Source organism: Hyperolius riggenbachi, chromosome 10 (genome assembly GCF_040937935.1).
Source record: "Hyperolius riggenbachi isolate aHypRig1 chromosome 10, aHypRig1.pri, whole genome shotgun sequence".
NCBI lineage: Eukaryota > Metazoa > Chordata > Amphibia > Anura > Hyperoliidae > Hyperolius > Hyperolius riggenbachi.
The window spans coordinates 226,072,408-226,091,781 of NC_090655.1; the positions used below are offsets into that span (position 1 = coordinate 226,072,408).

The following is a 19,374-nucleotide window of genomic DNA, read 5'->3' on the forward strand; positions in this document are numbered from 1 at the left end:
ACTGGGACAACACAGTTTTCAACCCGGGCACCTCAGAAAAATTAAACCTTTTTTTTTTTAATGGTTTTTTGGTTTTGTTTGTAAAAGAAATTACACAGATATATAGCTATTGTTTGACGTAATAGCTGGTGGCAGAGTGGCAGCAGAAGGTAAATCTGTGTACCCTGGCAGTGGGAAACACAGACAGACAGCAGCAGCAGCAGGAGGAATGGAGGAGTATTGTGAGCAGCTATTGTTTGACGTAATAGCTGGTGGCAGTGTGGCAGCAGAAGGTAATTCTGTGTACCCTAGCAGTGGGAAACACAGACAGAGAGCAGCAGCAGGAGTAATGGAGGAGTAGTGTGAGTGTGGCAGCAGGTAGGCAGCGTGACATAATAGCCCTGGTACCTAGCGGTGATACCAGGCCGTAAATAAACACAACAGGAGGTCCCAGACAGCGGTCGTGCAGCCCACATTGTGTCCAATACACAACTGGGACAACACAGTTTTCAACCCGGGCACCTCAGAAAAATTAAACCTTTTTTTTTTTAATGGTTTTTTGGTTTTGTTTGTAAAAGAAATTACACAGATATATAGCTATTGTTTGACGTAATAGCTGGTGGCAGAGTGGCAGCAGAAGGTAAATCTGTGTACCCTGGCGGTGGGAAACACAGACAGACAGCAGCAGCAGCAGGAGGAATGGAGGAGTATTGTGAGCAGCTATTGTTTGACGTAATAGCTGGTGGCAGTGTGGCAGCAGAAGGTAATTCTGTGTACCCTAGCAGTGGGAAACACAGACAGACAGCAGCAGCAGGAGTAATGGAGGAGTAGTGTGAGTGTGGCAGCAGGTAGGCAGCGTGACATAATAGCCCTGGTACCTAGCGGTGATACCAGGGCTGTAAATAAACACAACAGGAGGTCCCAGACAGCGGTCGTGCAGCCCACATTGTGTCCAATACACAACTGGGACAACACAGTTTTCAACCCGGGCACCTCAGAAAAATTAAACCTTTTTTTTTTAATGGTTTTTTGGTTTTGTTTGTAAAAGAAATTACACAGATATATAGCTATTGTTTGACGTAATAGCTGGTGGCAGAGTGGCAGCAGAAGGTAAATCTGTGTACCCTGGCAGTGGGAAACACAGACAGACAGCAGCAGCAGCAGGAGGAATGGAGGAGTATTGTGAGCAGCTATTGTTTGACGTAATAGCTGGTGGCAGTGTGGCAGCAGAAGGTAATTCTGTGTACCATAGCAGTGGGAAACACAGACAGAGAGCAGCAGCAGGAGTAATGGAGGAGTAGTGTGAGTGTGGCAGCAGGTAGGCAGCGTGACATAATAGCCCTGGTACCTAGCGGTGATACCAGGCCGTAAATAAACACAACAGGAGGTCCCAGACAGCGGTCGTGCAGCCCACATTGTGTCCAATACACAACTGGGACAACACAGTTTTCAACCCGGGCACCTCAGAAAAATTAAACCTTTTTTTTTTAATGGTTTTTTGGTTTTGTTTGTAAAAGAAATTACACAGATATATAGCTATTGTTTGACGTAATAGCTGGTGGCAGAGTGGCAGCAGAAGGTAAATCTGTGTACCCTGGCGGTGGGAAACACAGACAGACAGCAGCAGCAGCAGCAGGAGGAATGGAGGAGTATTGTGAGCAGCTATTGTTTGACGTAATAGCTGGTGGCAGTGTGGCAGCAGAAGGTAATTCTGTGTACCCTAGCAGTGGGAAACACAGACAGACAGCAGCAGCAGGAGTAATGGAGGAGTAGTGTGAGTGTGGCAGCAGGTAGGCAGCGTGACATAATAGCCCTGGTACCTAGCGGTGATACCAGGGCTGTAAATAAACACAACAGGAGGTCCCAGACAGCGGTCGTGCAGCCCACATTGTGTCCAATACACAACTGGGACAACACAGTTTTCAACCCGGGCACCTCAGAAAAATTAAACCTTTTTTTTTTAATGGTTTTTTGGTTTTGTTTGCAAAAGAAATTACACAGATATATAGCTATTGTTTGACGTAATAGCTGGTGGCAGAGTGGCAGCAGAAGGTAAATCTGTGTACCCTGGCAGTGGGAAACACAGACAGACAGCAGCAGCAGCACACAGCAGCCCACTGTAGGTGTAAAATGTGTGGCTGCAGGCGACGTAATAGTCAAAGTGAACCAGGCTGGCTTAGTGAGCAGGAGCCAGGAGGTGGTAAAGGGTGGTAAGGCACATTAACGATGGTTCTTAGCCAGTTCATGTCCCCCTCTCGCCGACAACAGGGGCCAGGAACTCGCCTTCCACCCACGCCTGGTTCATCTTGAGAAACGTCAGTCTGTCCACAGACTTGTGAGACAGACGTGAGCGTTTCTCGGTGACCACGCCACCAGCTGCACTGAAGCAGCGCTCGGACAGCACGCTGGAAGGGGGGCAGGACAGCACTTCCAGGGCGTACTGCGCCAGCTCGCTCCAGATCTCCAGGCGCTTGACCCAATACTCCATGGGATCAACAGGGGCATCGCTGTCAAGCCCGCTGTAGGACCCCATGTAGTCAGCCACCATGCGGGTCAGGCGCTGGCTGTGACCGGAGGAGGATGCTGCTGCATGCACCTCCTCTCTAGTCACTGCTGCCGGAGCCTCTACAGTCCTGTAGAGCTCGTGGCTGAGAGACAGCAGGTCTGTGGGGCGCTTGCTGCTGCTGGATGCAGGCACCTGCTGCTGCCTCTGTGCTGGCTGCTGGACAGTGGGGGTGGAAGGCTGGGGGAAGGCTTCCTCCAAGCGCTCAACAAGGGCCTGCTGCAAGCTCCTTATTTGTTGCGCTGGGTCTCCTCCTGCAGGCGGCAGGAACTGGCTCAACTTCCCCTTGAGGCGTGGGTCCAACATCATGCTGATCCAGATGTCCTCCCTCTGCTTCATCTGGATCACCCTGGGGTCCCTGCGCAGGCACGTCAGCATGTGCGCTGCCATTGGGAAGAGGCGGGCCACGTCTGCTGGCACATCGACGGCAGTGCTGCTGTCCTCATCCTCCTCCTCTGCCTCGTCAGCCTCATCCTCTCTCCAGCCCCGCACCAACTCAGCTGCACTGTGCTGCTCCCCCTCATCAGCAGCAAGGTCAGGGACCTCCACCAAGTCCTCCTCCTCCTCCCCCTCAGAGGTGGACTGTGCAGCTGCTTGCCGCTCCTGCTGGTCCAAGGCTGCCGCTCCCTGTTCCAGCAAAGCATCGAGGGCCCTGTTCAGCAGACAAACCAGGGGCACCCACTCGCAGACCATAGCATGGTCCCTGCTCACCATGTTAGTGGCCTGCAGAAAGGGAGCCAGCACTAAGCACACCTGCTGCATGTGCCTCCAGTCATCATCGGGGACGATGGACGGGATGTTGCTGGTCTTGTCCCTTCTCTGAGCGGCGGAAACAGTGGCCAGGGCAAGGTACTGGTTGACAGCGTGCTTCTGTTCAACCAGACGCTTCAACATCGCCAGGGTGGAGTTCCAGCGAGTCGGAACGTCAAGGATCAGCCGATGGCGTGGCAGCTCCAGCTCCTTTTGCACGTCTTCCAGGCTCGCACAGGCTGCAGCCGAGCGCCGGAAGTGACGCACAACGTTCCTTGCCATTTCCAGCAGTTCGCCCATCCCCTGGTAGGTGCGCAAGAACTTTTGCACCACCAGGTTCAGCACATGGGCAAGACAGGGGATGTGGGTCAGGTTTCCCCTGTCTATTGCGGCAACCAAATTGGCCCCATTGTCGGCCACCACCTCTCCGACTCTGAGGCCTCTGGGGGTCAGCCAAATCCTCTCCTGCTCCTGGAGTTTGGCCAACACATGGGTTGCCGTCAGCTTGGTCTTCCCAAGGCTGACCAAGTGCAGCAGCGCTTGGCAGTGGCGGGCCTTCACGCTGCTGCTGAGGCGGGGGGTTTGGCCAGGTGTGCCGGAGGATGGCAGAGGATCGGAGGAACCTGCTGCAGTTCCCCTGACCCTGTGGGGTGGCACCACCCACTGTGTTGCTGCTGCTGCTGTGCCTGCTGCTGCTCTCCCATCCTCACCCCCTTCCACCAAGCTGACCCAGTGGACAGTGAAGGACAGGTAGCGGCCTGTCCCGAAGCGGCTGCTCCAGGAGTCCATGGTGACGTGGACCCTTTCACCAACCGCGTGCTCCAGCCCTCTCTCCACATTGGCCATCACAAAGCGGTGCAGTGCAGGAATGGCCTTGCGGGAGAAAAAGTGTCTGCTGGGGAGCTGCCAGTCTGGGGCTGCGCAAGCAAGCAGCGCACGAATGTCGCTCCCCTCCTGCACGAGCGTGTACGGCAGGAGTTGGGAGCACATGGCCCGTGCCAGCAAGCCGTTCAGCTGCCGCACGCGACGGCTGCTGGGAGGCAGAGCCCTAACCACCCCCTGGAAGGACTCGCTCAAAAGGCTCTGGCGTCGCTTTTTGCTGGCACGGGAATCAGCAGACACAGCGGAGGAGGCCACTGAGGACTGGCTGCCAGAACAGGCCTCAGTGTCGGTGGCAGGAGTTGCAGAGGGGGGAGGAGCAGTGCGTTTCCGCACTCCTGCTGGTGCTGCTGGAGGAGCAGGAGGGCGGGTGGCTGCTGTTGCTGCTGCTGCTGCTGAAGGCTGTGCAGTGATGGGTGTGGTGCCACTGCCAGCACCAGATTCCTTCAGCCTCTGGAACTCCTCATGCTGGTGGAAATGTTTCGCAGCAAGGTGGTTGATGAGCGAGCTGGTGCTGAACTTTAAGGGGTCTGCACCTCTGCTCAACTTCCGCTGACAGTGGTTGCAAGTGGCGTACTTGCTGTCCACAGTGGGCATGGTGAAAAAGCGCCAGATTGGTGACAAAAACATCCCCCTATGGCATGGAAGCGCTGCTGCCTGTCTCCCTGTGGTGGTTGGGGGGGGGGGCTTGGGTGCGGCTGGTGGTGGTACTGGCAGATGCTGCTGCTGCTGCTGCTGAGCCTGAGACACCAGCAGGCTGTGGGACCTGCCTACTGCTGCCAATGCTTGCAATGATGCGCCTCCTTGCAAGGCCCACAAGCGCATCCTCCTCCTCCTCCTCAGAGCTGCTGAGGACGACATCCCCTGGAGGTGGTGGCACCCAGTCTCTGTCTGTCACCGTGTCATCACCATCATCCTCCCCCTCCTGAAACATGTCCTGCTGGGATGATGACCCCCCAAACTCCTCTCCTGATGCATGGATGGGCTGCTTGACTGTCGCCACAGTCTTGCTGTCCAATCCCTCATCCCCCAAAGTGCCCATCAGCATCTCCTCCTCAAAATCGCCAACAACAGCAGACAATACCCTGATGGTGCCTGGGGTCAAAAGACTGCTGAGTGACAGGTCGGCGACTGACGGTGAACTGGCCTCCTCCCCAGGCCCTGCTGGGCGGCTGCTGCGAACAGGGGTGGTGGTGGTGGTGGTGGTGGTGGTGGTGAGGGTGGAGGCCTCGGATGCAGAGCTGATGGCGGGCTGCTCATCCTCCGTCATCAGTTGCACCACAGTGTCTGCATCCTTTTCCTCAATGGGACGTTTCCGACCCGGCTGGAGGAAAATCGGAGTAGGTGCTACACGCTGCTGCTGCTGCTGTGTCTCTGCAGCGTGAGTTGCAGATGCTCCTGCTGGGCGGTGCCCAAGGCGTCCACGGCCAGTGGCTATGGGAGGAATGTTAGCCACTGACGCTGCTGCTGCTGCTGCGGAACTGTGCATGGTGGCGCGGCCGCGGCCTGCCACAATGCTGCTCCCTCTCCTCCTGATTCCCTTGCTGCCCTTCCCCTTGCCCAAACCGCGCTGGCTGCCACTTCCAGACATCTTCGATGTTTTGGGCGTATAGACAAAAGTTTTTTAAAAGGGCGGGTGAAAAGTGGGGTACTTTAATGGAGTGGGTTGGTGGGTGAGGTGACTGAGTGAGTGTCCCTAGTACAGTAAGTAAGTAGTAACAGTCAGGAAGTACAACTAACTAATTACAATAAGCAATCAGTTATCAGAAGGAAATAGAGTGTGTGTAGTGTGTGTACACAGACAGTGAGTGCACACACGCAGGAGCTAGTAGCCTATGAACAGTGACTGAGTGTCCTAGACTCCTAGTACAGTAAGAGTAACAAGTAGTAACAGTAAGTAACTAACTAATTGCAATAATCAATCAGTAATCAGAAGGAAATAGAGTGTGTGTAGTGTGTACTCAGACAGTGAGTGCACACACGCAGGAGCTAGTAGCCGATGAACAGTGACTGAGTGTCCTAGACTCCTAGTACAGTAAGAGTAACAAGTAGTAACAGTAAGTAACTAACTAATTGCAATAATCAATCAGTAATCAGAAGGAAATAGAGTGTGTGTAGTGTGTACTCAGACAGTGAGTGCACACACGCAGGAGCTAGTAGCCGATGAACAGTGACTGAGTGTCCTAGACTCCTAGTACAGTAAGAGTAACAAGTAAGAACAGTAAGTACAACTAACTAATTACAATAATCAATCAGTAATCAGAAGGAAATAGAGTGTGTGTAGTGTGTACTCAGACAGTGAGTGCACACACGCAGGAGCTAGTAGCCGATGAACAGTGACTGAGTGTCCTAGACTCCTAGTACAGTAAGAGTAACAAGTAGTAACAGTAAGTAACTAACTAATTGCAATAATCAATCAGTAATCAGAAGGAAATAGAGTGTGTGTAGTGTGTACTCAGACAGTGAGTGCACACACGCAGGAGCTAGTAGCCGATGAACAGTGACTGAGTGTCCTAGACTCCTAGTACAGTAAGAGTAACAAGTAGTAACAGTAAGTACAACTAACTAATTACAATAATCAATCAGTAATCAGAAGGAAATAGAGTGTGTGTAGTGTGTACTCAGACAGTGAGTGCACACACGCAGGAGCTAGTAGCCGATGAACAGTGACTGAGTGTCCTAGACTCCTAGTACAGTAAGAGTAACAAGTAGTAACAGTAAGTAACTAACTAATTGCAATAATCAATCAGTAATCAGAAGGAAATAGAGTGTGTGTAGTGTGTACTCAGACAGTGAGTGCACACACGCAGGAGCTAGTAGCCGATGAACAGTGACTGAGTGTCCTAGACTCCTAGTACAGTAAGAGTAACAAGTAGTAACAGTAAGTAACTAACTAATTGCAATAATCAATCAGTAATCAGAAGGAAATAGAGTGTGTGTAGTGTGTACTCAGACAGTGAGTGCACACACGCAGGAGCTAGTAGCCGATGAACAGTGACTGAGTGTCCTAGACTCCTAGTACAGTAAGAGTAACAAGTAGTAACAGTAAGTAACTAACTAATTGCAATAATCAATCAGTAATCAGAAGGAAATAGAGTGTGTGTAGTGTGTACTCAGACAGTGAGTGCACACACGCAGGAGCTAGTAGCCGATGAACAGTGACTGAGTGTCCTAGACTCCTAGTACAGTAAGAGTAACAAGTAGTAACAGTAAGTAACTAACTAATTGCAATAATCAATCAGTAATCAGAAGGAAATAGAGTGTGTGTAGTGTGTACTCAGACAGTGAGTGCACACACGCAGGAGCTAGTAGCCGATGAACAGTGACTGAGTGTCCTAGACTCCTAGTACAGTAAGAGTAACAAGTAGTAACAGTAAGTAACTAACTAATTACAATAATCAATCACTAATCAGAAGGAAATAGAGTGTGTGTGTACAAGACTGTGAGTGCACACACGCAGGAGCTAGTAGCCTTAGCCTTAGCCTATGAACAGTGACAGTGAGTGTCCTAGCCTAACTACAATACTAAATACAGAATCAATCAGTAGTAAAGGACAGCAGCAGAAATACTGCTATAGATGAGAGAAATATACTAACAGAGGACAGGAGAGAACAGCTGCCCACACAGGCAGGCCCTGAGGCCTAAAGCTGTGTAAGCCTGCAGCAGCTGTGTCTCTGTCTATGTAACACAAAAGCTACTAACTAAAATACAATGTCTATCTAACTAACAACAATATAGGTGTATATAGGAGGTGTATGTGAGCAAAAACGCTAGGTAAATGAACACAATAGAGCTCTTGCTAAGCCAAAGCACAAAGGAGCAACTCTCTCTCTGTACAAGTCTCAGGCAAGCACGGAGAAACCTAACATGGCGGCCGCTATTTATAGGGTAGGGGCTGGCCAGGGTCCCCCTCTGTGATTGGCTGCCATCAGAGGGCCTGGGAGCCCTCTGATTGGCTCTAAGGACATCAATCTGGGCTATGACGCTATTCGAGCTCGGTACCGAGCTCGAATAGCGCCGTTTTGCTCGAATAGCTCGAATAGTGAATGGGCTATTCGAGTGTACTCGAATACCCCATTCGAATAGCTCTAGCTATTCGGAGCTCGAATACCGAGCTCGAATAGCTGAGAAAGAGCTCGAATATTCGAGCTACTCGAATATTCGAGCTCTGCTGAGCACCACTGGTTCTCTCTTTTGCACATTGCCCTGAGGACATTTATCATTGAAAGGTACTTTAGCAATAACCATATTTATAAAGTGGTGGTCATCTTGATCACCAAACTGTTCATCTCCAGATAACGTTTGCCATTTTTTTTAGGGCAACTAGTATAAGTGATATGTAGGGCCCTTTTCACTGTGAAACACAATCCGCATTTCTGCAGTGATTCTTCTGCGATCCAACAGGTGTAAGGCCTCGTTCACATCATTTAGCGCAGATGGCTGTGCGATCGGAACGCAACGCGTCCAATCGCACGCCATCTGCGCTCCTATGCGCTGCGCTGCAGATCCCATTCATTACAATGAATGGGATCTGCGCTGCGATTCACAATGATGGGAAAGGTAGAAGGGCTGTCTATGCCCTTCTACCGTTCTTGCGTGTCGCACACTATACGCGCTGCCAAAATGCGCACGGCAGCGTGTATAGTCTGAACGAGCCCTAACAGGTATATGCTGCGATTGTGATTTATAATGGGAGGAAAAAAGCGAGTGTGAAAAAGTTTTGAATTACTGGATCGCAAAAATAAATAAATAAATTGCATAGCAACGTTATTGCCCTCTGATTTTCTTGTGCTCCCATTGACTTGACCTATCATAGATTTTTATTTTTTGCATGAAGGGCCTCTTTAACTGAGTTCTGGATAACGGGAGTTTTACTGTATTAAAAAAGTAAATGAGATGGGATCCTTGCTTCCTGGCATCCTCTCGTATACAGTGCATTCAGGTGTTAATAGAGGTGCGATCATGTGTGGCTATATGACAGGAGGATAACGTAGCATAATGTGGAGACATAGCACAAAGCAATGTAATGTTGGATACAGTTCTTTTATTCTCCACAAGATGGCGACCTCACTTGTCCAGAGACAGGAAAGGGAGGAGGATAGGATAAAGCTGAAGTTGTTGATAGTGTTGATTTGAAGTGGGTGGAAGAAGAGAAAAAACATTGCTGGCGGCAGTAGAGATGGGAAGTTCGGATCTTTTCAATGATCCGGATGATTCGAATCGGATCATTGAAGAGATCCGGATCTTTGATCCGAATCTCGGATCATTTTACTACCGGAAGCATTCGGGGGTGAAATGAACAGCAGGACAGGTCTGTGGACAGGAGAAGGGGAGGTGGGTGGACACACAGAGAAGGGGAGAAGATGGACAGAGGGCAGGGAGTGGACAGAGAAGGGAGGAGGAACGAGCAGAGTGCAGAAATGTTTGCACGTAATACCCACATGCTGAAGTCATATGCTTTACATATATTTCACCTATATGTTCATCTGTACACTTTGAAAGAAAAGGTCGCACAGTGAAAGAAAGCATTCCCAGAAGATAAGTGCAGCTGTTTAGTGCCGAGTGCAGGAGGATTATATTGCCTTTCAATCACACTGTCTGCAAAGTTACTGAGCTGTGCTGAGCCAAAAGCTTCCAATGTGATCACTGTGCAGCACTACAGAACAGCCAGCCTATAATGAGCAGCACATTGCAGCCAGTATGTGTGCTCTACACATATCTGGCAGTGGCACCCATGTCCCCTCTCTCTCATCTACCTGTCTCCCTGCAAGGCTGCCTCCCATCCAACAGAGAGATCCCTGCTTCCAGGACCCCGCTGCCCGCTGAGAGGGGGCGTGTCGCTCCTGGCCCGCCCCTTTTGCGATCCGAATCGTTCATTTTGATGATTCGGATGATCGACTCATAAAATAGATTCGGATCAAAGATCAAAGACTTATCGCTTACCTCTCGCTTTAGTGCCTGGCTCTCCTCCTGGGTCACATGATTACACATGACGTGAGGAAATCGAGATGTCGGGCAGCAGAGCGAGAGGAGGACACATATTTGGAGCCTGTAGTGTAGTCCAGCTTTTCTTAACCTTTTTACCTTGGAGGAACCCTTCAAATAATTTTTGATTTTCAAAGAACCCCTGCATCAGCTCCCATATGTATAATAGAGATGGGAAGTTCGGATCTTTTCAATGATTCTGAGGATTCGACTCGGATCAAAGATCCGAATCGTTCTTGATCCGGACAACACTAGGCGGCAGAGGAGGTAATGAGGTGTTACTTAATATTTTACCCTGTAACTCCCGAGTCACCACTCCTGTAATCAGCTGCTGTGTATATTTATATATGTATAGGCAGGAAGAAGAGATAAAGCACTGAGTAAGCTGTATATTCAGCTGCTGTATATGTATATATATGAATAGGTAGGAAGAAGAGTAAGGCACTGAATAAGCTGAATATTAAAGTTCCTGAGACACATTCTTTACCCCCAGGGGACTCGGAGCTGACATACCTCCCAGCCGTTCTGATTTCTCCAGGTTGGGTAGGTATAGTCCTGTGGCAACCCCTCTCCCTCCCTGCCCCAGCGTACCGACGCACGTCCCCCATTCTGTGCTTCCCCAGCTCAGTCTATGCAGAGTGAATAAGTTAGCACTGCAATGCTTTCTCCAGGCTCCAGCAATGTGTGTCCATCCTCTTATCGCTTACCTCTCGCTTTAGTGCCTGGCTCTCCTCCTGGGTCACATGATTACACATGACGTGAGGAAATCGAGATGTCGGGCAGCAGAGCGAGAGGAGGACACATATTTGGAGCCTGTAGTGTAGTCCAGCTTTTCTTAACCTTTTTACCTTGGAGGAACCCTTCAAATAATTTTTGATTTTCAAAGAACCCCTGCATCAGCTCCCATATGTATAATAGAGATGGGAAGTTCGGATCTTTTCAATGATTCTGAGGATTCGACTCGGATCATCGAAAATATCCGGATCTTTGATCCGAATCTTGGATCATTTTACTAGGGAAGCATTGGGGGGGGGGGGGGGGGGGTGAAATGACTAGCAGGACAGGACTTTCCCTGCGGTGGACAGAGAAGGTGAGGGGGGTGGACACAGAGAGAAGGGGAGACGATGGTCAGAGGGCAGGGAGTGGACAGAGAAGGGAGGAGGGACGAGCAGAGAGCAGAAATGTTTGTTTGCACACAATACCCACATGCTGTAACCATATGCTTTATTTCACCTATATGTTCATCTGTATACTTTGAATGCAAACGTCGCACAGTGAAAGAAAGCATTCCCAGAAGTGAAGTGCAGCTGTTTAGAGCAGTGCAGGAGGATCATATTGCCCTGCAATCACAGTCCCTGCCCTTCTAGCCCAGCACGCTGTCTACAAAGTTGCTGAGCCAAAAGTTTCCAATTTGTTCACTGTGCACAACTACGGAACAGACAGCCTATAATGAGCAGCACATTATAGCCAGTATGTGGGCTCTACACATATCTGGCAGTGGCACTCTCTCATCTACCTGTCCCTGTGCAAGGCTGGCTCCCCTCCAACAGAGCGATCCATCTCTGCTCTGCTTCCAGGACACTGCTGAGAGGGGGGCGTGCTGCTACTGGTCCCGCCCTCTTTGCGATCCGAATCACTCATTTTGATGATTCGGATGATTCGACTCACAAAAGAGATTCGGATCAAAGATCCGAATCGTTCATGATCCGGACAACACTAATGTATAAAGCACTCTTTTTTTACACTAGCCCTTGTTATGGTGCTGCTTGTTATTCTGCCTCTATAGTCTATTGCTTTTTGTTAATGTGTTCATTATTCCGACCTCCAATTAAAGGTGGCCACTAATGATACAATTTGATGAAGGATTGTTGACAAATGATTATTTGTATGAATGATCAGAAATGAGCGTTTGGGACCACTAACTAAAAAACTCTCAGATTGACGGGATCAATTTGAAAATCAGATCGATTTCATTAATCTAATCAGATTGGTTAGGAGATTCTTGTCTGTTAGTGGTCCCAAACAATAAATTCCGATGGGTGATACGAATGATCGTTCGGCAAATTGTATCATTATTGGCCACCTTTAGTGCTTCTTTATACAGTACCCCCAATTATAGTGCTGTGTTATACTCTACCGCCCACTCACACCACAATCGGGGCAAGCATACAATGATTGAAGAGGGCACATTGGAGGCAATAAGTTCTTTTGAAACTTTATTAGTCTGCCACTGTCATGGGAGGGGAAAATGCCTGTGAAGCCCTGTAAAGCCCTCAAGGAACCCTGGTTGAGAAAGCCTGCTGTAGAAGGTAAGAGAAGCACGGCTACTGATGTGCATTGAGCTGAGGAGCACAGGACAGGGGGCCACTAAACATCACCAGGGAAGCTATATTGGGGATGGAGGGGGAATCATTAGAAACGAGGAAAGCTATATTGGGGATGGAGGGGGAAGCACTAGGCACAAGGGAAGCCATATTGGGGAGGGAAGCACTACAAATCAGGGTAGTTATATTGGGGAGGGATGGGGAAGCACTAAGGTGGAGCTATATAGGTGAGGTAGGAGGGAACCACTAGGGGGGAAGCACTAGGTTCCAAGGAAGCTTCATTGGGTAGGGAGGGAGAAGCACTGGGCACCAGAGAAGCTATATTGGGTAGGGAGGGTGAAGCACTGGGCACCAGAGGAGCTATATTGGGTAGGGAGGGAGAAGCACTGGGCACCAGAGTAGCTATATTGGGTAGGGAGGGTGAAGCACTAGGCACCTCTATGATGAAGGAAGGGGTGAACCACTGGACATTAAGGAAGCCATATGATCGAGGGAGGGGAAACCACTAGGCATCAGGGAACTAAATATGGGAGGGAGGGGGACAACTAGACACTAGGAAACTGTATAGGAGTGGGAGGGGGAACCACTAGATACCAGGAAGCTGTATAAGGGGGCACACACCACAAGCAAAATCGGGGCATGCCTAAAGGTGTGTCAGGGGCGGGTCCTAGTCTCCCATTTTCCTGTCTTCAAAATTTGGGCAGTGTGTGATAGATAGATAGATAGATAGATAGATAGATAGATAGATAGATAGATAGATAGATAATGGCATAACATATGTAGCAAATCCACAAGCAAACATATTTATTATTATGTATAATGTAAGGGTCTCATTAAAGTGTAGCAAGCAGTCTCTTCCCTGCTGGATGTGCAGAAAATGTAATCTATCACCTTCCTGACATAATCCATAGTCCTACAGCCCAGATAACTGACAGCTTATTATCCCTCCACAGAGAAAAGCCTCCTGTAAAGGTCACGTGACCACATCAGTGAAAATGGACACGGAGTGGAGTCACGTGACTAAGAAGATACTAAACCTCACCCTGGAGATCATCTACCTGCTGACTGGAGAGGTGAACATAGATGTAGTCATTCTTTGTCTGAGTAAATGTGTACATGAAGGTGGGTGAGCACGGGGCCAAGTGTGTGTGTGTGTGTGTGTGTGTGTGTGAGAGTGAGTGTGTGTGTTTTGGGGGGAGCGGGTACTGGAGGCAGCAGAGGGAGCACATGAGGAGGAGATCCTGTTTTGTCATAGAGGCAGCATGGTGAAGTAGTGGTTGGCGCTCTCGCCTTGCAGCGCTGGGTCCCCGGTTTGAATCCCAGTCAGGTCAACATCTGCAAGGAGTTTGTATGTTCCCCCCATGTCTGTGTGGGTTTCCTCCAGGCACACCGGTCTCCTCCTACATCCCAAAAACATACAGATAAGTTACTTGGCTTCCCCCTAAATTGGCCCTAGACTATGATACACGCACCAGAGTTCCCCAACACTGTCCTCAAGGCCCATCAACAGTACATGTTTCGTGGGTACAAACCCACTTCCTCAGGCCAATAACTGTGCCGTTATTCTGATGTCAAAGAGCCCAGAGCACCTCCTTATTCCTTAGAGGTTTCAACCTGCCTTCTGTTTCTCTCCAGCACATTGCTTTCTCTCTCTGGCTCACCGCCACCATGTTGTTTCTCTCCCTCTCCACCACCTCTACTTTACCACTTTACCTTCTCTCCAGAACCCTGCACACTCTCGCTGTTCCCCTGCCACATGTCTCTTATCTCTAATAATAAAAAGCAGATATGGATGGAGAGGTGAGGAGGATTCTGGGGATGTCATATAACATCATTCTTATCTCTAATAATAAAATGCAGACCTGACTGGAGAGGTGAGGAGGATTATGGGTATGTCACATGACATCACTCTTATCTCTAATAATAAAATGCTGACCTGACTGGAGAGGTGAGGAGGATTATTGGAATGGATATAAAGACTGTTGTATTTTCACGCTTAGGATTATGAAGCAGTCCGGAAGACCTCTGGTGAGCTGTTGACCTCCAGCAGTCATCTCCATGGTCCATCCTCCATCACAGGCCCTCCGCCTCACTACCTGACACCTGAGAGAAACAATGAGAAGAAGAGCCTACAAGTCATCCACAACATGACTGAGCTGTTGATGGGAGAGGTGAGCAGTGCGTGGAAATGATGGGGCTAGTAACAGGAAGTGATGCGTGTGAGAAACTTACACTGAGCAATCACAATTCACAACACTTCCTCAATCAAAGCTAATATAGAGGTATTGTGATCCATGTATAAGAGCACTGGCTGTTTAAAGTGTATATTTAGTGAGAAAAAAAAAAGAGTTCAAAGTAAATACAGTAAAACCTCTGCTATCCATAACTCAGTTAACCAGAAGTCTCAAGCAACCAGAAAAAAAATCCGGCCTTGCAAGATTCATAAATCTACTTTTACACTTTCTTATACAGTATTATACCTCTGTTACATTAAGTTAAAGTGGTATATGGTAACGTGGTTGATCTTAATCATTATTTGCAGCATAAAATCTACTACCACACAAACACATGTAGCAGAACAACAGCATTCAAACAGTTAAACACAGCACTCTCTTCATCAATGGAAAGCTTGTTGCTGCATAAAAAGAGGTGATAGTGTTATCTTTTGTTTACATTTCTTTGTCTGCTACAATTAGTATAGATTCCTAACTGTGCTGAAAATGAGCTATCTGCTGTAGAAGCAGAGAGCTAAGAAGTGATCATTAGATACATTATGATATATAAATACAGCAGCTATGCAATAAAATGCAGTGGCAGCTTTCAAAGCAGATAAACTGTACTTTGGGAACTTGTAATTTGTAAACAGACAACATTACTTGTGCACAAAAGCACATATGGAAGCTATGGGTAGTAAAAAAAGTATGAAATTACATTTTTATTGAATGTTATGTTAGAGTTTAATCCCACTTTAAGTTTGTCCTTTTATCTTAATTTGTTTTTTTTTTTATCATACTTGTTTTTATTTTGAGAATAATAGGAAATAACAGGAACTGGTTTCACAGAGTTAACAGTCAAGATAATAGTACAACGAATATGGGGATACAAAAGGAAGGACGAGTGGGGCTTTAGGTTGAGTCCCAGAGGTAGATCTAGAGAAGTCCCAATCAATGTCCAACCTTGAAGCTTTTGGAGAAACAGCAGAATAAATCAAGGAGGATTAAATCTTGATTCGAAGACGGAAAGTTCCAGCTGGAGACGTGGCAAGTGTCTGGAGTCCATGATAAATGGATAACTGAAAAGTTTCAAGCCACATTCTGAGAAGTGGGGGGGGGGGGGGTATAGGGAAGAGAGGGGGGGGGGAAGAGATAGTAAGCTTCGAGATATAGAAGTGAGAAAGAGGAGTCACACCACTGCCCTGATGGCCTGTATTATGTATGGGAGACAAGAGCTATTTGGGAAGGGCCTAGCTAAATCTAGCAAGGGTGGATGTCCAATGGTGGGAATATGGCTTGTTAGGTCAGTTCAATAGTAAGCTAATGAAGGGTAGAAGAGATGGGTATACTTCAGGGGGGTTGATAGATGGGAGAGGAGTACGGCCAGGAATCCCAAATTTTGTGAAAGTTCAATTCTGTGTCTCTGAGTGAAGCCGTAAGTTGTTCCATATTTTTTGTCCAATTGATTTTGTGGATAACTTCTGATAGTGTTGGGGGGGCTATGTTCTTCCAATTGGAAGCAATGGATAGTCTGGTGGCAGTTAGAATATGGGTTATTAGTCGGTTGGTATATTTATTAGTATTGTTTTGTGGTGATTTGCCCAGGATCATATATAAGGGGTCCAAGGGGACTGTAATATTAGTGGATGACTTAATAAGTTTTTGGATATCCGACCAAAGGGGGGAAATCCGAGGACAGGACCAATAGACGTGTTCGATAGTACCTTTGTAATTACAGCCCCTCCAGCAGAGGTCCGATGAGCCTGGGTAAATCCTTGCTAATTTGTCAGGTGTAAGATACCAATGGAAAAGTATTTTATATATATTTTCTCGAATTTGGATACATTGTGAGGAATGTTTCGCGTTATCCCAAATATCGTACCAGTCTTCTATTGAGATAGAAGTTGATAGAAGGCTATCCCATTTGGCCATGTAAGAATGGTTGGGAATTGTTGAACCCGATTTTGTGTGTAGGATAGAGTAGATCTGAGAGATCAGACCCTTCTGTTGAGCTGACCTATTACATAATCTCTCAAAAGGGGACAATGTAGGAGTTGTTTGAAGGTTTTTCACTAGAGATTGGAGATAGTGGGATATCTGTTTGTATTGCATGAGAAGTTGGGGTGTGAATGTAATTTTATCTTCTAAATGGGATTTATGTAAAGCTTTACCTGTGAGTGGGTTAAGCCAATCTTTAAGGTTGAAGTATCCCAAGCTAAACCATTCAGTCATAAAAGGCCTAGATAGACTTGGTAAGAAATGTGGGTTGCCTAGGATCGGACATAGAGGGGAGGGTGATGACCTCAACTTGGCTAAGTGGACAGTAGATCCCCAGATGCGGAGTGTAAATTTGATGGTGGGGAGAAAATCTTGTTGGGAAACTTTGGGTTGGGGGTGGGTCCAAATAAGAGATGCTAAGGATATAGGGAGGATGCTAGTTGCTTCGATGAGGCCCCATTTAGTAAAGACTTTAAAATTGGACCACTCGGGTAGTTGGCGGAGGTGCGAAGCTTGGTAGTAATATCGCAGGTGAGGGACGCCCAGGCCGCCCTGGTCTCTGGGGGCAAGGAGGGTCGACCTAAGAACCCTAGGGTGTTTGTGGTTCCAGATAAATTTGAAGAAGGCGGATTGTAAGCTTGATAGTTGGGAGTTGGGAACTGTAACTGGGAGGGTCTCAAATAGATAAAGGAGGCGAGGGAGAATGTTCATTTTAAGTGCGTAAATGCGGCCCAACCAGGAGATCTTATAGGCGGTCCATTTATGGAGATCTTGTAGTATTTTTTGTATGAGAGAGGGGAAGTTATGTTTATATAGTGTGTTGTACGTAGGGGTGAGATGGATACCCAGATATTTCAGAGAGTGAGTTTGCCATTTATAAGGGAAAGAAGATTGGAGAGATGAGAGTAGATTGGGAGGGATTTTTATAGGGAGGGCTTCCGTCTTATCTTGGTTGAGTTTAAAGCCTGAGATAAGTTCAAAAGTTTTCAGTACACTATGCAAGGCTGGTAACGTAGTGAGTGGGTGAGTGAGAGTTAGTAATATGTCATCAGCAAATAAAGAGATCTTGTATTCCTGTTTGCCAAGGGAAATCCCTTTGATGTCAGAGTTTTGTCTAATGGCTGTGGCTAAGGGCTCAATACTTAAGGCAAATAACAGGGGAGAGAGTGGGCAGCCTTGTCTAGTGCCATTTCGGATATGAAAGGGAGATGAAGAGGCAAAAGGTAGTTTGAGTGAAGCTGTGGGGGATGAGTAGATGAACTTTATCATGGAGAGGACAGGGCCTGTGAAGCCTTGGTGAGATAAGACGTGGAATAGATAAGGCCAATACAATCTGTCAAAGGCCTTCTCTGCATCCAAACTGAGGAGCAGAGAAGGGTGCTTTGATTTATTCATTAGTGAGATGGTCTATTGCCCGGCGGGTGTTGTCTCCTGCTTGCCTTCCCATGATAAAGCCAACTTGGTCATTATCGATAATTCTGGTAAGAATGGGGTTGAGGCGGTTAGCCAAGGTTTTCGTCAATATTTTTAGGTCGGAGTTGAGGAGGGAGATGGGACGGTAGCTTTGGGGTAGGTGAGGATCTTTTCCTTCTTTTGGGATGACAGTGAGGAGAGAGGAAAGCATAGAGGAGGGGGGGAAGTCATCTTTCATAACCTTATTAGCTAGAGTTACAAGGTGTGGGACCAGGATATCGGAGAAGTTTTTGTAGTAAGAGTAAGGGAGACCATCTGGGCCAGGGGATTTAGAGGAGGGAAGAGATTTGAGTACCTTGGATATCTCTTCTGTGGTGAATGGAGAGTTAAGTAAAAGGCGTTCTTGATCTGTGAGTTTTGGGAGGTTAAGATCTGTGAGGAAGGAGAGGACTCTTGTGTTATAATTTGGAGAGGAGGAGGGGTCTGGTAGGTTGTAAAGCTGTTCATAAAAACCTGTGAATATTTGGGCTATTTTTAAGGGGTCATGATGTAAGGTGTTTTGTGAGTCTTTTAGTGAGTGGACCGCCTGGTAAGACCCCCTAGGGTTGAGTTTACGGGCAAGAATAGTGTGTGGTTTGTTACCTCTTTCAAAAAAGAGCTGCCTTGTCCATTTCAAGCTTTTTTCTAACTGGGATGATTGGAGGGCTCTGATGTCAAGCTTGATTCGTTGGATGTTGGAGAAATTGTCTTGAGTGGGGGAACTTTTATAAGCGGAAAAAGCCTTAACGAGGGAGGAGTTTAGATGTGTCAGTTTTTCAGTAGAGAAGCGCTTACGTTTGGAGCTTTCTGCAATGAAGAACCCTCTTATAAAAGCCTTGTGAGATTCCCACAGCAGGCCGTAAGAGGAGACTGAGTCTAAATTGGTGTCAAAGAATGATTGAAGTTCATCAGAACATTTGTTGATTAGCGCTTTATCCCTGAAAAGTGACTCATTTAGCCTCCAATGGGTGGGTTTGTGTGGGGAGGATAGCCAGTCTAGATCAACTGTAACCGCTTGGTGGTCAGACCAAGCTGTAGGAATAATAGATGAGTTGATTAAAATGGGTAAAACTGGTGTATTAGCAAAAAAGTAATCTAGTCTGGAATGGGAAGCATGAGGAGGAGAGTAGAAGGTATATTCTGTGCTTGTGGGGTTAGCTATGCGCCAAAGGTCAAACAGTTTGTATTTTCTAAGAAGTATCCTAAATTTACGTGAATTTCTGTCGTGTGA

The 19,374-nt window shown here is 47.6% G+C and overlaps 1 protein-coding gene across 1 annotated transcript in view; it reads left to right on the plus strand.

The window, feature by feature from the left end:
• LOC137536851 (oocyte zinc finger protein XlCOF7.1-like) overlaps positions 1-19,374 on the plus strand; it is a 65,593-nt gene that overhangs the window by 24,800 nt on the left and 21,419 nt on the right. The window contains exons 8-9 of the mRNA XM_068259037.1: positions 13,434-13,553; positions 14,481-14,651. Of these exons, the coding sequence (XP_068115138.1) occupies positions 13,434-13,553; positions 14,481-14,651 (291 nt within the window). The remainder of the gene's footprint in view (positions 1-13,433; positions 13,554-14,480; positions 14,652-19,374) is intronic.